Source organism: Coregonus lavaretus, assembly GCF_964263955.1.
Source record: "Coregonus lavaretus genome assembly, chromosome: 38".
In the NCBI taxonomy this organism is placed as follows: domain Eukaryota; kingdom Metazoa; phylum Chordata; class Actinopteri; order Salmoniformes; family Salmonidae; genus Coregonus; species Coregonus lavaretus.
The window spans coordinates 1,559,277-1,576,845 of NC_140025.1; the positions used below are offsets into that span (position 1 = coordinate 1,559,277).

The 17,569-nt window shown below is 42.2% G+C and overlaps 3 protein-coding genes across 4 annotated transcripts in view; all 3 read right to left on the reverse strand.

Annotated features, from left to right (window-relative positions):
- The window catches only part of LOC311112474 (FERM and PDZ domain-containing protein 4-like), a gene marked incomplete at both ends in the record, with an annotated part of 20,168 nt that extends 19,378 nt beyond the window's left edge, over nucleotides 1-790 (reverse strand). Inside the window, one exon of the mRNA XM_084155610.1 lies at nucleotides 780-790. Within this exon, the coding sequence (XP_084011736.1) occupies nucleotides 780-790 (11 nt within the window). The remainder of the gene's footprint in view (nucleotides 1-779) is intronic.
- A 713-nt stretch (nucleotides 791-1,503) lies between these two features.
- LOC311112266 (ras-related protein Rab-9A-like) lies at nucleotides 1,504-7,306 on the reverse strand. Of its 2 annotated transcripts, none has more exons than XM_084155319.1 (2): nucleotides 7,208-7,306; nucleotides 1,504-4,652 (listed from the first exon to the last, which is right to left on the reverse strand). In XM_084155319.1, exon 2 carries the CDS (start codon nucleotides 4,574-4,576, stop codon nucleotides 3,971-3,973), a length of 606 nt encoding a protein of 201 aa, XP_084011445.1. In that variant the 5' UTR covers nucleotides 4,577-4,652; nucleotides 7,208-7,306; the 3' UTR covers nucleotides 1,504-3,970. The 2 variants fall into 2 exon arrangements, with proteins under 2 accessions (XP_084011445.1, XP_084011444.1); XM_084155318.1 differs by having other exon boundaries at nucleotides 7,203-7,289.
- Nucleotides 7,307-10,544: 3,238 nt separating this feature from the next.
- On the reverse strand, nucleotides 10,545-12,298 carry LOC311112256 (transcription elongation factor A N-terminal and central domain-containing protein-like). Its single transcript, XM_084155307.1, has 2 exons — nucleotides 12,237-12,298; nucleotides 10,545-11,892 (listed from the first exon to the last, which is right to left on the reverse strand). Exons 1-2 carry the CDS (start codon nucleotides 12,295-12,297, stop codon nucleotides 10,736-10,738), a joined length of 1,218 nt encoding a protein of 405 aa, XP_084011433.1. The 5' UTR covers nucleotide 12,298; the 3' UTR covers nucleotides 10,545-10,735.
- Nucleotides 12,299-17,569: the final 5,271 nt, after the last annotated feature.

Sequence of the window (17,569 nt, forward strand, 5' to 3'; positions counted from 1 at the left end):
TAAAAGTGACTCATCTGTCATATTTTTAGGCCTGTTATATGAACAGATATGGTTTGGATGTTTACAATATAAAGAGTTAACAAGTCAGGAATTTATATATATATATATATTTGTTTTCAGTTATTTGATTATAATGACCTATTCGATAATAATGATCACTGAGTAGTTCAAACGCTTGGGACTATAAGGTTCTATCTGCATTTTAGTCTAAATTGAGTTATTGACATAGCCTTGTTCTGTTCAATGTTCTCTACCTACGTACAGTATACTCTAAATACCCCAATTCATGTTAAGTTAAAAAAAATACAAGATAAAAAATAGCGGACACCATTCAAACCAATGAGGGCTCTAAACTTTAGCCAGTTATCTCAGAATCATCTTTTTGCAGATAGAACCTTATAGTCCCAAGCTCCTGAGTTATCTTCCTCAAACCAGTGAAACAATGATTCTTTTAACTTTCATATGAAAAGGCATGTCGGTATTGTCCACGTGTGCAAACGTCTAAATTCTGAAAAAAGTACTATATTCCCATGTGTGTTATGTTTGATATAATACAGTGTGCTTTGCTGCCAGGTTGATGTAGGCAAGCGTATGTTCCGTTTCATATAAGAAGATGCGTTTCAGTCAGGGTGTGTTGTCGTTTCCTCGTTATTGCATGAAGGCGACATGACTGTGTCTTTGCAGTTTTTCAGGTGATGTGTAGTCAATTGTACTGACAACTATGGTAGGCAGTGTTTGCCCCCACTCAACTCTCTTTTTTAAAAAGATATCCATTGTACCTTGATGACATTGTAGTCCCTGTAGTTGTTTTTCTTTTAAACGTTTTAAATAGTTATATGACTCCTGTATAGTGATGATTTTTGTAACCTTCTTTAGTAAAAACGATATTTTTTATTATCGTGAAAGAGCTGCTTTCGGTCTCTTTCTTACAAGTTTGGACTTCCTGTTAAACACACACACAATGGGATGAATGACAAATATTCTTTTAATGTTGCAGATAGAAATGCCATGAATAGAGCTGATGTGATTCCTTATTCTACATTTCAGAGAGGCATGTTGGTTCTACATAGCCTATTTCTATCTATTGTGCGTCCTGCTTAACGCACCCCAGCCCTAGTGTGCACCCTCAATCACAGTTATGGGACAACCTTGGGGTGTTGCCTTTGTAGAGGTTTGTGAGATGCTGAGGCCACCTGGTGGAAAGATGTAGCATTGTTCATTTCCTAAAATGGTAGTCCAAAACCCTTGATTAAGACCAAGGAAAGCTCCGGGGTGAAGTTTCCCCTAGGAACAGATCTAGGATCCACTCCCTCTCCCCCAATCCTAACCTTAATCATTAATGGGGGAAATACAAAACTGACCCAAGATCAGTATCTTGGGGCAACTTCACCCTACACCCCAAGAAGGGGGTCCGTACAAATTAGGATAGCAGTGCATTTGGCCTACAGTTGACCGACAGTACAGTGGTCAGTGGAAGACCAAACACTCCATAGATGGAGCACATAGGTTTAAAATGGCCAACTTTATTTCAACACACACACAAAAACATACATTTTAAGACCATATTGATAGTGTTTCAGGGTGGTTCATGTTTTAATACAAGACACTAGAACAGGGATGATCAACTAGATTCAGCCGCTGGACAATTTATTTCCTGAGCGGATGGTCAGTGGGCCGGAAAATAATTTGTAGACTGCAAATTGACCACAAGAAGCCCAAAGATATAATATTTGACTAAAACATAATCATTTCAAACCTTGCTTACATTTGTATACGATCATATGTATCTTTCTATTATGCGTGGGAATACTTGGGAACAGATTTCCAAAATGAAAATCACTTGGAGCTGATTTGACTGTGTTTTTACAGTCTTATGTCCAACAAAAAAAAAAAACTCTCTCTCTATATATATAAAATAAAACATTTTGCTCAGAAAACTTGATGTGCCAAATAAAATCACCCGGACCGCGGCCTGCCAGTTGGGGAACCCTGCTGTAGAAATTACTGGTTCGCATTTCAATACTGGTGACATCACTGTTTTTTGGGAGTCTTTTGTCAAATGACCAACTATATTTTGTACATAAAAACAAAGTACAATAGCCTACAGTTTTTAGTGTTTCATGGTTGGTCTTGTTTTACAGCAAAACGTAGAAACAACTGGTCTGCATTTACGACTGGTATTCTTGGGCCTATAGTAAACACAACTCATGATAGCACAAGTCACCTAATAGCCTACATATAACAAACTGTGGTGCAATGGCCCTGGATTTGCTGCTCCATTCCTTAATGATTAGTCCAGTTCCAGGAAATATAACATTAAAAAGCCATTGATTTCCAAATTCTCCAAGAACAGTTAGGCTAGCTAATGCACTTCCGTCCTGAGGCTTCGGGTGCACTAGTTCGCGTAGTGAGTGACTGTAAATAAATTAAAGCTAATGTTTTTGACGCTAAAAGACCAATCTACATGCTTCAGTGCCATGACATTCCTAACGAACACACATTAACATGGCTATAAAAAGGCTTTTGACGGTTGATCTGGAAATTGGATGAGATTAAACGTGTTAAAGCTTTTATGGTCATTATGAATGCTGGACATACTTATGGATGTTGATGGGAGTCCAATCAACGTTGGTCTGGGCTATACAGCACGTGATCCAGCCAATGAAAGGCTTCGAATTCAAACAGCCAAAATTTGCATGGCTGGGTTGAGTGGGTTTAAAATCTAAAATCAGCGCAGCAAGTGAGAATAATCAGAGAAATGGGTTTGACTGGAATCTTCTTTCCATTTGTACAATGATGTAGATTGGACAGAACTGGTTTTACCCCAAAACATACTGTAGTTCAGTCAGTCTGCGTACTGGACTAACCACTGACGTTAATACAAAATCCGATTATTTTAACAATCAACAATATTAATATACATTTGGCACATTCAGCCCATTTAACAGATGGGATGAAAATGTAATAGTTCCCATGTGGCTCAATTGGTAGAGCATGGCGCTTGCAACGGCAGGGTTGTGGGTTCGATTCCCACGGGGGACCAGTATGAAGAAGTATATTAAATGTATGCACTCGCTACTGCAAGTTGCTCTGGATAAGAGTGTCTGCTATGACTAAAATGAAAATATGTAGTAATGCTGTATGTGTCTTTCAGCACAGTAGTAATGCATCTCTTGGAAAGAGGAATGCAGAACAAAGTCATGTCTTGATCGTAATGGTCACTGATAACACACACACTCTCACCAGCGCAAAGGAATGTCAAATAGCAGGCCCAACTATTTACACTCCTGTGTATGATAAAACGTATATAGCCTAAGTGGGTCGGGTGTATATGATGCTATGAACAGGCTGTGTGTCCGCGTGCACATGCAGTCGTGTAAACCAAGGCAGGAGCACAGAGCAAAACGAATGCATTAACCACAGTTAAAAAGGAGAACTGGAACCAAGTGGCCGTTGGTATCATCAGTATTCACAATTTACAGCCAAGTTGGCCAGAGTTGGGGAGCAGAAGTTCAAATAAGCCCCTCCTGTCTCTTTAAAGGCCCAGTGCAGTCAAAATTCTGTTTTTCCTGTGTTTCATATCATATTGTATAACAGCTGATGAAACTAACACTGTAAAAGTGTGCAAAAATTTGATCAGTTTATTTCCCGATAGTTGGTGGTTGAAAATATAATCTACACAGGACATTATAAATCAGCAGGTTTGCATGAGCGGGAGTTTCAGCTTCCATGGTGACATCACCATGCGGCAGATTGGTTAATAGACCAATAACAAAGACAGTTCCAAACCTCTCTGCCAATAACAGCTCGTTTTCCCCTCCCCACTCAGACCACACCCAGACAATATTAGCTAAATTCTTGATTGAGAAATAGTTTTTTCTAAAAAGCTATTTTTGCCCATTTTAAATTGAGATAAACAGCTGCATTGGGCCTTTAAGAGTCAAATAAAGGTAATCAACCCTACATCTCCTCAGCAGCAGGAGGCGCCAGAGCGCGGCTTCCTGTGCAGGTCCACTGTGTCTGTGGGGATGAGATGCTCCCCCCTTTCCTCCTGCGCCAGCACCCTCCTCACCGCCTCCTCGAACGCCGCCGCCACGTTGGTCGAGTCCTTAGCGCTCGTCTCAAAGTACGGGTGGCCGCCGTTCTCGCGGCACCACTGGCGGGCGTCCTCGCCCGAAACCTGCCTCTCCGGCACATCCAACTTATTACCCAGGATCACAAACGGGAACTTCTCGGGTTCCTTGACATCAGCGTAGTAGGCAAACTCCTTCTTCCAGTTGTTGAGATTGTGGAAGCTCTGGTTGTCATCCACGCTGAAGGTTAGCAGACAACAGTCGGAGCCGCGGTAGAAAGGTGTCCGGAGTGAGCGGAAGCGCTCCTGGCCCGCCGTGTCCCAGATTTGAAGCGTCACGGTGCGCCCGTCCACCTCCAGCTCCTTGTTGAGGAACTCCACGCCAATTGTGTGGAAGAGGTGCGTGTCAAACTTGTTGGTGACGTAGCGGTTCATGAGGGAGGACTTGCCCACGCCGCCGTCCCCCAGGAGGATCACTTTGAGCAGGGACGACTTGGCTGTCATGGCTGGGCCCAGGGCTGGGGCTGGAGTGTTGGTGGGGTAGCTGGCTGGGGGGAGATCTGGGAAGCGCTGCTGCTACCTGACAAATAGATGACATAGTCAGTCAGTAAACAGATAGTCATTCAGTTTAATCAATCAACTGACTGACTGACTGATTGATTGCTCTCTTAACAGGCAGAGGAAAGAAAATAACAAGATTAAGAAACACAGATTAACAATATTAACGCAGTACCTCATCTGTAGTCAGCTAAAGTCAAATCAGTCACAATGTTATACTGTCTAGTAGTTGATATCTTATCCAATGAAGACGTAACATTTTCCTGCCGACATTAACTGTTGTAATATTCTCAGCATGCATGTGTCACATGGACAATGATCAGATGACCATCTCTTAGATAATCACATGAGCAAACCAGCGGCCGCAGGCCACACACTACAAGAAAGTTTTGTATGCGTCATGCGCGGCTTCAGAGCAGACATGATGCATTAAAAACGTGTGGTGAGTGAGTTTGGCCTGCTGTACAGTACAGTAGACAACTATAGGCCTGAAACTCAGTTTAGTCTGCTACAATACAGTAGTACAGTGAAGAAGAGACAGTTACAGTAATGCAATCTTAATTGTTGCAACACATGCCATTTCTTACAGTTATGTATCAAGGCAAACCATAGCCTAATTCAGCACCTGTTTGAAAAAACAGAAGATATGCCGTTAGTTCATCATCGTCATGGTATTAGCCTATGTCAACATATCAAAGGATTCCATGACGTGCATTTAATGAGGCCTTTAAGTTCCTGTAATTAGAATGAATGTGGTTAATTTCGACCCTATTAGTCAAACGGATGTCTGGTATGGGTATTAAAATTCCAGGTTGTTGCAGGCCTTGGTTATTAATCCAGTAACACACTAACACACTGAAGGGTTCAATGTTTCTGCTATTAAGCAATGACTAGCATTGCAGGCTGCTGAGAAAGTAAAGAAGAATGTTATCCTTAAACAAACACAAAGACCCCAATTAGTCCAAGAGACCAGGTGGGTCAACTCACTTGCAATTCTATGAATTACATTTCAAGTTTTTTAAAAAGAGAAGAGAAAATCCAATCGTCCAATTCCTAACATCCCTATGAGACCTGATTGAGCCCTGTGAGAGAGTGAGAGAGTGACAAGTTTAACAGGGCTCCGACTGTTATCTGGTTGGTGATGAAGGGGTTAAAATGAGTAGAGAAATCTGAGCTTATCACCCCCTCAATGCCTCTCCATCACATAATCATCAATGTCTGGTCTCTGATTGAGGTAGTGTTCAGCAGCCTCCTCAAATACTGTGACAACACTGTGCCACTACATTTAAATGAATTGCACCACTGACCTCTAATCAATGGAGTTAACTACTTCAGAAATCTTCTCTAGCCCTCTCCCTATTTCCATAATGATATAATAACATCCAAAAGGGTTGTGAAATGGGCTAATCAGCCCAAGTAGGTCAGAGACAGAAGCACATCTTGTTAGTGAAATTGGTTAAAGTGGAAACTCGTTTTTGAGACTTTGCCTATTGTTAGCTGCCTCAGCCTGAGCCAACTACAGTGAATTTAATGTGGCGTAATATATCTGGACAGGAGAGGACAGTGACTGACTGCACCTTTGTTACGCTGCCTTTCTGCAGCAATGGCAGCTGGGGTACACACACACACACACACACACACACACACACACACACACACACACAGTCATGTGCCCACATCAGCGTTGGCTCTCACGGTCACAAGATTTAAAGGGAAAGTAGGCCTACTGATCAGGTTAGAAGAAAACAAATACTGTTTAGCATTATCAGCATGGTAACCAATGGTAATGCTCTATCTATTCAACCGAGAGCCCTATTAAAATATCCTACCATTGATTTGTAGAACAAGCCAATCTGGTCCTATCCCCAGCATTATATCCATCACTAGCCAACCGAGAACTTCGTTAGATAGAACACGCGCAGAAGGTTGGAATGTTTGTTTGATGACACACCTAGATAAAAGTGAACACATCGAGAAGATGATCTGAAAACGGACGTATGCTATAGCTCTGTGACAGTATAGGCTTTTGGAAACAAACTTGTTTTGGTAGTAGGCTGATTAGCAGGTAAACAACAAGACTGTCACATGGAGTAAGTATAGCGGACTCCCACGGCCTAAATAACAAACAAACACTAGGAATAAAGACTGCTTGTGAATATACAGTAAATCACTTGCCGCGTTCCAAACAACTGGGAACTCGGACATCTCCGACTTCAATGCGTGAAGGAAAAAACGAGCTCTGACTGGGACAAATCGTTTTGAACTGTCATCCAACTCGGATTTCCAATCCGAGTTGGATCGACAGTTCAAACCCGAATTGTCCAGTCAGAGCTCGTATTTTCCCTTCATGATTTGACCTCTTTTTTCAGAATTCCCAGTTGTCTCGAAAGCATCAACTGCTCGCGTGCCATGAACCACGTAGTCTGTGAGATCATGCGCGTAGCCTAAACATCAGCTGGCTTCATGTAGCTGGCTAGGCTAACTGGTTAACAAATATAATTTCCATTCAATGTGAAAGTCTGCAAGTCTGAAATATCTAGCTGCGAACAGTATCAATTGGTTACAACTGTACCTTACTGTTTATAATGTACGTCGGCGGTGCCATACCGCTCCATCCCTTTGCGACATCCTCACGAGCGGCCAAGGTTTCCCCGTGACATGTCGCTACTGGGCAGGACTGCTCGAGCGCTACTGACGTTCAGATGACCGATCGTTTGGCACGCCCACTATGGGCAAAATGGATCAAGGAAGCTATCTACTGAAAAAGTATAGCAGGAAATGGACATTCTAAACACTGATGCGTCGTGGCTTTTGAATGTGCTCATGGCAATGCCCATACAAAACATCTCTGGCAATATTGTGATGACGTCACTGTAACATTATATACAATGGGCGCGTCCCTCTGCCCAGGAGTTGCTGACACATGTGAGATCTTACAACGCAATGGATAGGTTTTTTAAGGATCAGCTAACCACATCATATGTTGTAGTAATCTTTTAGTCGATGACACAGTCAATCACTCAAACACTGCACTTTGTCAGGGATAGCCAAGCCCTGTTGTGACAAGAATACGGTTTCCAATAGAAAGCATAGCCACAAAGTCAAGATTGGCCACAAAAGTCAAAATCTTAATTTAAGGTTAGGGTTAGGCATAACGTTAGCTGTGTGGTTAAGGTTAGGTTTGAAATCAGATTTTAAGAAGATAAATTGTAGTATGGGGTAAGTTGAGCCCCGGGAGAGGGTAAGTTAAGCCGCCTACAAATGTCTGTACTGAATGAAATATTACCGCTACCTTTTTAAAACCATGTCTAGATTTACACTACCGGTCAAAAGTTCTAGAACCTACTCATTCAAGGGTTTTTCTTTATTTTTACTATTTTCTACATTGTAGAATAACAGTGAAGACATCAAAACTATGAAATAACACATATGGAATTCTTCAAATAGCCACCCTTTGCCTTGATGACAGCTTTGCACACTCTTGGCATTCTCTCGACCAGCTTCACCTGGAATGCTTTCCCAACAGTCTTGAAGGAGTTGCCGCATATGCTGAGCACTTGTTGGCTGCTTTTCCTTCACTCTGCGGTCCGACTCATCCCAAACCATCTCAATTTGGTTGAGGTCGGGGGATTGTGTAGGCCAGCAGCACAACATCATTCTTCTTCTTGGTAAAATAGCCCTTACACAGCCTGGAGGTGTGTTGGGTCATTGTCCTGTTGAAAAACAAATGATAGTCCCACTAAGCACAAACCAGATGGGATGGCGTATCGCTGCAGAATGCTGTGGTAGCCATGCTGGTTAAGTGTGCCTTGAATTCTAAATAAATCACAGACAGTGTCACCAGCAAAGTACCCCCACACCATAACACCTCCTTCTCCATGCTTTACAGTGGGAAATACACATGCGGAGATCATCCGTTCACCCACACCGCATCTCACAAAGACACAGCGGTAGGAACCAAAAAATCTCAAATTTGGACTCTAGACCAAAAGGACAAATTTCAACCGGTCTAATGTCCATTACTCGTGTTTCTTGGCCCAAGCAAGTCTCTTCTTATTGGTGTTCTTTAGTAGTGGTTTCTTTGCAGCAATTCGACCATGAAGGCCTGATTCACACAGTCTCCTCTGAACAGTTAATGTTGAGATGTGTCTGTTACTTCAACTCTGTGAAGCATTTATTTGGGCTGCAATTTCTGAGGCTGGTAACTCTTATGAACTTATCCTCTGCAGCAGAGGTAACTCTGGGTCTTCCTTTCCTGTGGCGATCCTCATGAGAGCCAGTTTCATCAAAGCGCTTGATGGTTTTTGCGACTGCACTTGAAGAAACTTTCAAAGTTGAAATGTTCCGTATCGACACTTCAATTTGCTCAACTTGCCATTGGCTCAACCATTGGTTCAATTTACCCCAAGGCAAACATTTGACTATTTTAGCCCACACAGCTACAAGGATTCCATTTTATGCTGGGTTTATGACCTCATATTGACCCCAACTGATGTATAGAACAATCTTTAAATGATCTACTTTGGTTTAGATACAAACATCATGAAACCTCTAACACAATAAATTCATATGACTTGGTGAAAATCTGTTTTTTGGACCTAAATTGCTTAACCACTTTTTCCACATGGTTTCTTCCTTAACAGACTCCCTGAAATGATGACCTCTTCCTAAATATTTGGTAAAAATATTAATTTTGTGTATGGTTTCCTAGAAACAAGGGCGGCTCAACTTACCCCACTCTCCCCTACGTTTTATTCTGCTGTAGCTCAATGTATCAGCAGTAGTGTGCTCTTTGAAAGATATGAGAATGTGGACTTTCCCCTTGATAAAGTTGATCTATTGTAATATTATCAGTGTGGGAATGGGTAGAAAAGCCTGCACACACAATGTATTAAACAGTATGAATGTGAATGATTGTGAAGGTGTGTCTATGTTTGTAAGTACCACCATGCACAGTACACACATACTTCCTAAGCATGCATGTGTGTGTGTGTATCAAATAAATCAAGTTTCAGACAATGATTGAAAAGTTAAAGGCTATGAACAGGGAGACTATCAATAAGATAGGGAACTGCATGGACTTTGGAAAAGCCACTCCTTGAAAATACACGACATACTGTTAGTGAAACACAAAACAAATTCAATTGATAAAACAGAATGATATCTCAAATGACTCCGATACAGATATCTTACAGATTACAAAAACACGATGAGAACAAATCATATACTGTAATCTTACATTTCCTGCTGTTCAATGGCCATTTCAATGAAATATATACTCATTTAACAATATAACCATTTATTATAATCTTGTGTAATACAAAATACTGCTACCATTCCATATATTCTCAAACCCCTATCCCTGCCCACAGAGAATAGCTCATTAAGACAACTTTGTCCAACTAGACTGGATCTTTCTGGAATACTAAGACTTCACTGTCATCACTACGATGGGGTCCTGAGTCATTAGCACTGGCTGTGGGCTAGAAAGTGAGGGATCATGGGAGATCAGCAAGCCCCCGGAAGGAGGGTTTTGTGTAGATGGGATACAGCTTATCTCAAAATTGACTTTTTGTAGCAGGTTAGGAGAATTAGGTTAAGGTTAGGAAAAGGGTTAGCTAAAATAAAATAAAAATCTAATGTTGACGTCAATTTGACATAAGCTGTATCCCTTCTAGACATTACCCTGTTGGAGCTTTGTCTTAGGCTGATTAATGGGTCACATGCTCCTTGTGCTTCTCACGGGGTCACATTGCCACAGGAAGGCCACATGGGTCTTACTCTGCAGCTCCACCGAAATGTCACCATAGGAACTACATCTTGTGTTCTCACACACAGAAAGACCCCATGCTAAACACACAGTACCTATTAATGCCAGAATGAGAAATAAATAGTCCAAATTTGTATTACAGTATGTAGCGAAGCAAGTTTAATGACAATGTAATGCATACAGCATAACCATGTGATAAAATGTTACATGTAATTCTTAATTTCTGTCATTAAAACATGACATTAGTCATTTTGATAGGGTGAAGACATATCAGCAGGATCTCAACAAAAACAAAGCAGGCATTTTTTAACATGTGGTGTGGTGAGGATGGCCTATCAGAGGCAGACCCAGCTGCTGTGGTACCACTGCTCCCCACACCTGCTACAGGTCACAAAGGTCATGGCATCCTGGTCTGCGGTGGCCTGGCGGACCCACGCCGGAAGAAACAGCGTGCCCCTGGACACTTGCGTCACCCTGCAGTCCGACCCCTCGCACCGCCTGCACCGCAGCTTCTGAGTGGGCGTCCCCTCCACCCCCTGGGGGAGCTGCCTCTCGCTCACCCCCCGCGACGAGTACTCCTCCCTCAGCCGCTGGAGCTCCTCGTTGGCCATCTCCTCCACAGACATCCCGGCGAAGACTTCCGGCCCCAGGCTGCCGCCCAGGAGACCACACCGAAGATGGCTGTTTTTGGGGTTCCTTAGGTTGGCCACCTTACTCCTGATGCATGCCTTGTATTTGGCCTGGTTTGTACGGTGCAGAGTGTGGATGTGCACCTCTATGACCCGGGCCAGATCTGCAGTCTTTCCCTCTGCCTCCTTGGAAGTTTCTGGATCGAGGGCACCAAGGAGAAGCTGGAAGCACTTTGTCCTCAAAGCTGACTCAGAGGAATCCTTACAGGGAGGAGGGGTACCCAGGGAAGTGGTGGCAGGAGAATCTGACTGCTTTGAGAGGGTGGGCAAAATTGACCCCGAAGACGAATCACCAGCTGCCTGCCACGATGACACCCCTTCTCCCTTAGTTCTCCCGCACTTGGTCCCATTTGGGAGTGTTCTGTCCTCGAACCCAGTATGGAAAACCACATGTTCACAAGACGCACCCAACTCCACTGGTTTAGTAGCATCACCAGCAGCTAGGCCACCTCTGTCTGCCAGACAAGTTATGTCAGCCAGTATACTGTCTCCAACGACAGTGAATTCTTCTCCACTTCCCTTCTCCTTTGAGATGTGATAGGGGTGACTGTAGAGTTTCTTCCATTTTGACAACAGGTGCTTGACTGTTCTTTTCACTGAATGGTCTAAGCAGGTTTTGAGGAGTCTGTAAAGAACCCTGACGATGTCTGTGCCTTGCAGCTGCTCACAAGTCACACAGGCATTATCAAGGGCGGTCAGGAGAGGCATAATGTTGCCATAGTTACCCGCCCTGTTAAATTTGTCAATTTGGAGAGTATGATGAGTGATCTGTTTTGTGTCCATGGTGGTCATATTCTTAGAGACTGTGGTGGGAGAAATACATTTATATGTAAATGCAATTTAGGCTACAGCTTTTGTAGGGTCATGACATTTGGTTAGATATTTGCATTGGAAACCCTTGGGCCTACAAACAAATTTTTTATTGCAATGCTTTGAAGTGTGGCAGACACATGTCAACAGAATTTTGAAACCAGATTCTAAAATGCCGCTAATGCACTTCAGGGCAGGCTACACTGCATCTTATGTTGGGAAACGGAAGCTTTGATGCAATATGTTAGCTAAATTCTATCACACCAAATATAATTTCAAAGCACCAAACGTTATTCATACTACTTTTCGTTAAGAAAATTACAGCGCAGTAACTCACTCGAATCGAATTGCAGTTCTCGAGCTGTCGGACGCCATATTTGTTCTGTTTTACAAACCATATATCCGATAGAGGGCGCGGCTCTGCCTGGCCGTGTTCAACTGTTATTTCTTGCAACATTGTAACAGAGAGGAAGAGGCTAAGCGAGAGGGTTTACTCTGCCCAAAATCTGTCGACGAAAATAACACCATGAAGTGAGACATTTTTGTATGGAGGTCAATGAGTGTGTTGAATTTGCTAGAACAAAATAATTAATATAGCATTTGCTACGTGAGCCTTAATTGATCGAATAGAAGATTCGTAATGGTTATTTTGTTACAAATGTATTGATAGAAGTCGACGCACGTGGCATTTCGGCAACAAAAAAACAACGATTTTATATCGGAGTTGTGCCCGTTGTTCACACGCGTGTATCTGCCCTCTCATTAGCTAGAATGGTCCCACCTGATCGTGACTCCTCCCGCCGGCCTTCACCTTTGAGGACAAGTATTTCCATTGTTAGAGCGTTCACTCGACTATGTTGTCAATATAATAGAAAATCTTTGATTGTAATAATATGTGACTTTTTGCCATGTATGTTTACATTTCCATTATATCAAATATATTGTAGGCTAGGTAGAAAAATCTATTAGGTAGAAAATATATAATAATAATTAATCTTATATAAATAAAGTCATATCTACCCATATCACATTGTTTTAAAGTATTATTTTGAGGTCACACCTTGGTCAGCCATAATAGTGTTTGTTGTGGAGTTGTGGAGTTGTTTGTGGAGAGTAAGTGACATGTTGGAGCATGCTCTGAAGCAGTAGTGCTGAAACCAGTGAAATTTTCTGCAATGCAGCCAATGAATGAAAGCTAAGAAAATGAAGTATACAAGCAAGATGAGGCAAGTCTGTCAGTTGTTGTGAAATGGAATAACTTTATGTTATGTAATAAAGTTAGCAAGTTGAGGGAGAACTGTGGAAATGGGCACATGACATCTGGGTTGTGAAATTGTGGCTAGCAAGTTTGCCGCCAAGCAAATGGCTAAAGTAGAATAGGCATGAGGATCTTTTCCCCTTCTTTTGCTTGAGAACTTTCAAAGCTAAAGGTTTGCAAAGCGACTGGTGTTAGATGAATGGGGTTTGAGCTATTCACTGTTTGGTATGACATAAAGAAGAAAGGTACATGCATGTGTTGCATTTCTATTTGCAGCCACATACTGGTAGGTTTACAGTTAGAGCAGTAGGCATTACAAAGGTGTGGCATCGGACAGGTTTACTGAGTGGGGCCTTGTAAAAGTTAACCAGGATAAAGTTTAACACACACTGACTGTGTGAATGTGGCATATATTATATTACTCATATATGTAATTTTTATTGAATGGGCAGTGTGTTTAATGGCATAACTGACATAGGCTACATTACATAAGCAGCTGTGCACAATGCGTTTAGTCTGTTAACAGAGAATGGGTTGTATGTACACATTGACGTCAAAACATTTAAAATAACAAAAACTAAAGTAAATAAATAAAAATACAAAAACACACTGACTTCAACCTTAGGCATTGTTTTGCCATGACATCATGGTTTGCGTTGAAGAAAAAATATACATTTTCTATTCATGCAGTTATGCCCTAGAGCAGGGTTTCCCAAACTTGGACCTGGGTGCACGTTTTGTTTTTTGCCCTAGCACTACACAGCTGATTCAAATATTAAAAGCTTGATGATGAGTTGTTTATTTGAATCAGCTGTGTAGTGCTAGGGCAAAAACCAAAACGTGCACCCAGGGGGGGTCCCAGGACCAAATTTGGGAATCCCTGCTCTAGCACTACACCCATTGGCCATAGAAGGTAAGCAGAGTAAAGGTATTGGTATAGTGAGCCCTTGTGTTGGGGGGATTTGTAACTCTTTAGTCACATTTAACTCTACCCACATGTACATGTTACCCGCACATTGACTCTGTACCGGTACCCCATGTATATAGCCTCCCTACTGCTATTTGATTTTACTGCTGCTCTTTAATTATTTGCTATTTTTTATTTTTTACTTATCTATTTTTTACTTAACACTTTTTTTTATTTTCTTAAAAACTGCATTGTTTTTTCACTGTAAGGTCTACACCTGTTGTATTCGGCGCATGTGGCAAATACAATTTGATTTGATTTAGCTCTATTTTTAATTTGATGAATACAAGGTGACCTTTTCAATAAACTAAGGGAGAGTTTCACCTTTTCTCTGAAAGCATACATGCAGGTGATAGTTACAATACTTATAATCTTCTCACAAAATCTTGCCACTCCTATGTGTTTAGGCCTCCTATGTACTGTGTACAGCAGGTATACAAAGGTTATGTGTATGAATACTTTTTTAAATACAAAGGATCAGTGGGGAATAAAACGTAATTCTCAGAACACATTAAGCTCACCCTTATCGTGCTACAGTATGGGGAAGGAGATGGGTGGAGTCAGGTTGGTATGTTGATCAGTATATTTTTTTGTTTGTTGTTGTATTTTGTATTTATTAGGGATCCCCATTAGCTGTTGCCAAGGCAGCAGCTACTCTTCCTGGGGTCCAAACACATTAAGTCACTTACATTACATACAAAACAAAATATAAAACAGTACATCATATAACATTATTACACCACTACATATCTACAATACAAAATGTATAATACTGCCATACAACAATAATACAATGTACGTGTGTGTAGAGTGTGTGTGCTAGCGCTTATTTGCGTATGCGGGGAAGGAGGAAAACCAGATATATAGGGCTCCAAACGACTGGCCCCAATGTGCTGTTCTGACGGCAACCAGGAATGACTGGAATTCCTAAAAACCCGCACCAGGCTCCTTTGGATCTTATCGAATAATTTGCTTGGCGGCTGCTGCAGTCCGGCCTTCCTGCACTCGTGCGTTCCTTTGTACGTGGGAATGGAATTTTACCAGAGGGTAGTGATGATGATGATGATGCTCAGATGTGTTATGGCCAAAAGGAGGCGCTCTCTGCCTTCTGATTTCATCAGATAGACGTGATGAAGTAATGTGCTGTGTCACATTGTCTCCTCCTCCATCACACACATGCGCACACAGCGATTAAAACGCGCGCACACACACAACCCCGTCCAATGTCTCTGCTTGACACCTCATAAGGAGGGAACTTGTTTTAAAGTATGAAGATTCTCATACAGAATGAGCAGGTAGAAAAGGAATGTGGCCAGTCCCCAAGCCCCCACCCCTTACACCCAAACAAGACCATTGCCTGCAGCAATTTACCTCCCACAAATGTTATATTTTCTCCCTGCTGCCAGCTTGATAAGTACTCTTACACTAGTCATACTTAAAAAAATTAAAATAAACTTATTCTGAAAATTATTTTATTGGGTTTATGTTATTTGTTAATCACATTTAGTGAAAGGATTGTGTCTATGAAGAATGTGTCACGTTGTCTGTTAGGTCAGTTCACATTAGACTCACTTACAGCAGTGATATAACTGCATCATCTCTGCATCAGTCTGTTAGGGGAGACTGGAGAGATGGATTCAGTCAGTATTGCAGACAACACAGTGTACCGGAAGGGAGGGGGAGACTGACTGTCCCGGCCAACACACACACACACACACACACACACACACACACACACACACACACACACACACACACACACACACACACACACACACACACACACACACACACACGCACACGCACACGCACACACACACACACACACACATACACACACACGCACACGCACACGCACACGCACAAATGCAAGCACGCACATTGACCTTGAGAGCAGACAGACAACAGGGATGGGGAGGGGGCTGGGTTAGTGTGTGTGACAGATTTAGTTATCCCACAAGGGATTCACCCCTGCTCGCCTAGCCTGAACTCTATGCATCTGTGTGTTTACTAACAAAGAGTCTCACGAGACACGAGTACAACACCTCGGGATACTATTGGACAGCATATCTGTTACTGTATGTTTGACATTCCCCCCAAACACCCATGCCTCAGTAGATGAGACTCCACAAACAGCCAGCGAGACTATGGACTGTTATGTCTGACGCGGTGTGATGTTTCAGTTGGTCTGATAAGAGACGTTGTTATTTTTCATCTAGAAATAGCTGAGAAGAGATTTCTCCTGGCCTATTTTGTTGTTATTAACTGTTACAGTGTGTTGTGTTTCATTTTTTCCCTACTGTGTCTGCTTTCCGCTTGTATTAAGATTCATTGTGGCTCTTCAGCCCTCAAACTCAACTCTGGACCTCAAAGCCATTTCCACTGCATTTTTTCATTGTTCCCCTCTAATTAGGGACTGATTTTTAGCTGTGACACCAGGTGTGTGCAATTCATTATCAGGTAGATCAGAAAACCAGCAGGCTCTGGACCTCGTACGGTAAGAGTTGAGTACCCCTGCTCTACAGCATGGTTCATATTTCAGATGACGATATCAGAACAGTCCATGGGAAATCTGGGTGAAAATATGACTCATTTCAAGTGCGCTGCACAATTGATTAACATATTCCATTACTCCCCTGACTGAATGAACATATACAGATGCTTACAGCCTTTCCATTGTCAAGTGAATGTGAATGATTGCACTTACTTCTCTGCCACTCTCACATTGTTTGAATTATGTATTTTGATCCATCCTGCTCACCATAGGCCTCGGATTACAATAAGGTATTTTCTGGGAAGGAAAATGTTGATGTTTCTGCTCAGCCACTGCTGTGGTTTTTAACACATGTCCACCCGACCGGCTGTACAGTGTATTTACGATTTGCCACTGTGGTGACTCATCACATTGTTTTCCCATGAACTCCCATCGGAGAGATGATTGGTCTTACGGGAAGTCACAGCCCACCAGACTCCTTATAGACACAATCGCCCACATCCTCCCACAATGCTTAGAGATATCTATCTACATATAAATACAAAAGGGCATGCAAATGAAGTTAGTAATGCCTCCAATTCCTGATGGGTTGGATGATACTTTTCTCGTCAATCATCTTTAAAAAACCTCAACTTACAAATTGGAAATCAACCAAATCCTTCATCGTTAATACAATGGAAAGGTCAAATGCTTTATTATCTAAACGTTGAAAGTGCGTGGGCATCGGAGAGAAACAAAATGGTGCAGCTTGAGACCATGTGGCAGAGAGTGATGCGGGTGCTGGAGGTTGGGGTGGGAGCAGGTGGGTTTGGCCAGGTGTGATGTCGTTGATGTTTGTGTGCGTCTGCACGCTGTCGTTTGCATGTGTAAAACTTTTTTTTTTTTAAAGGCTCCAATGCGTGACCGTGCTCATCATATGTATCTGGAGGTTTATGGTTTATTAATGGTCAC

Bases quoted from the DNA above. Each gene is read 5' to 3' on its own strand.
- LOC311112266 (XM_084155319.1), bottom strand. From the start codon at position 4,576: ATGACAGCCAAGTCGTCCCTGCTCAAAGTGATCCTCCTGGGGGACGGC.
- LOC311112256 (XM_084155307.1), bottom strand. From the start codon at position 12,297: ATGGTTTGTAAAACAGAACAAATATGGCGTCCGACAGCTCGAGAACTG. The intron at 11,893-12,236 runs GTGAGTTACTGC...CTCCCACCACAG, and splicing joins AGAACTGCAATTCGATTCGA to TCTCTAAGAATATGACCACC.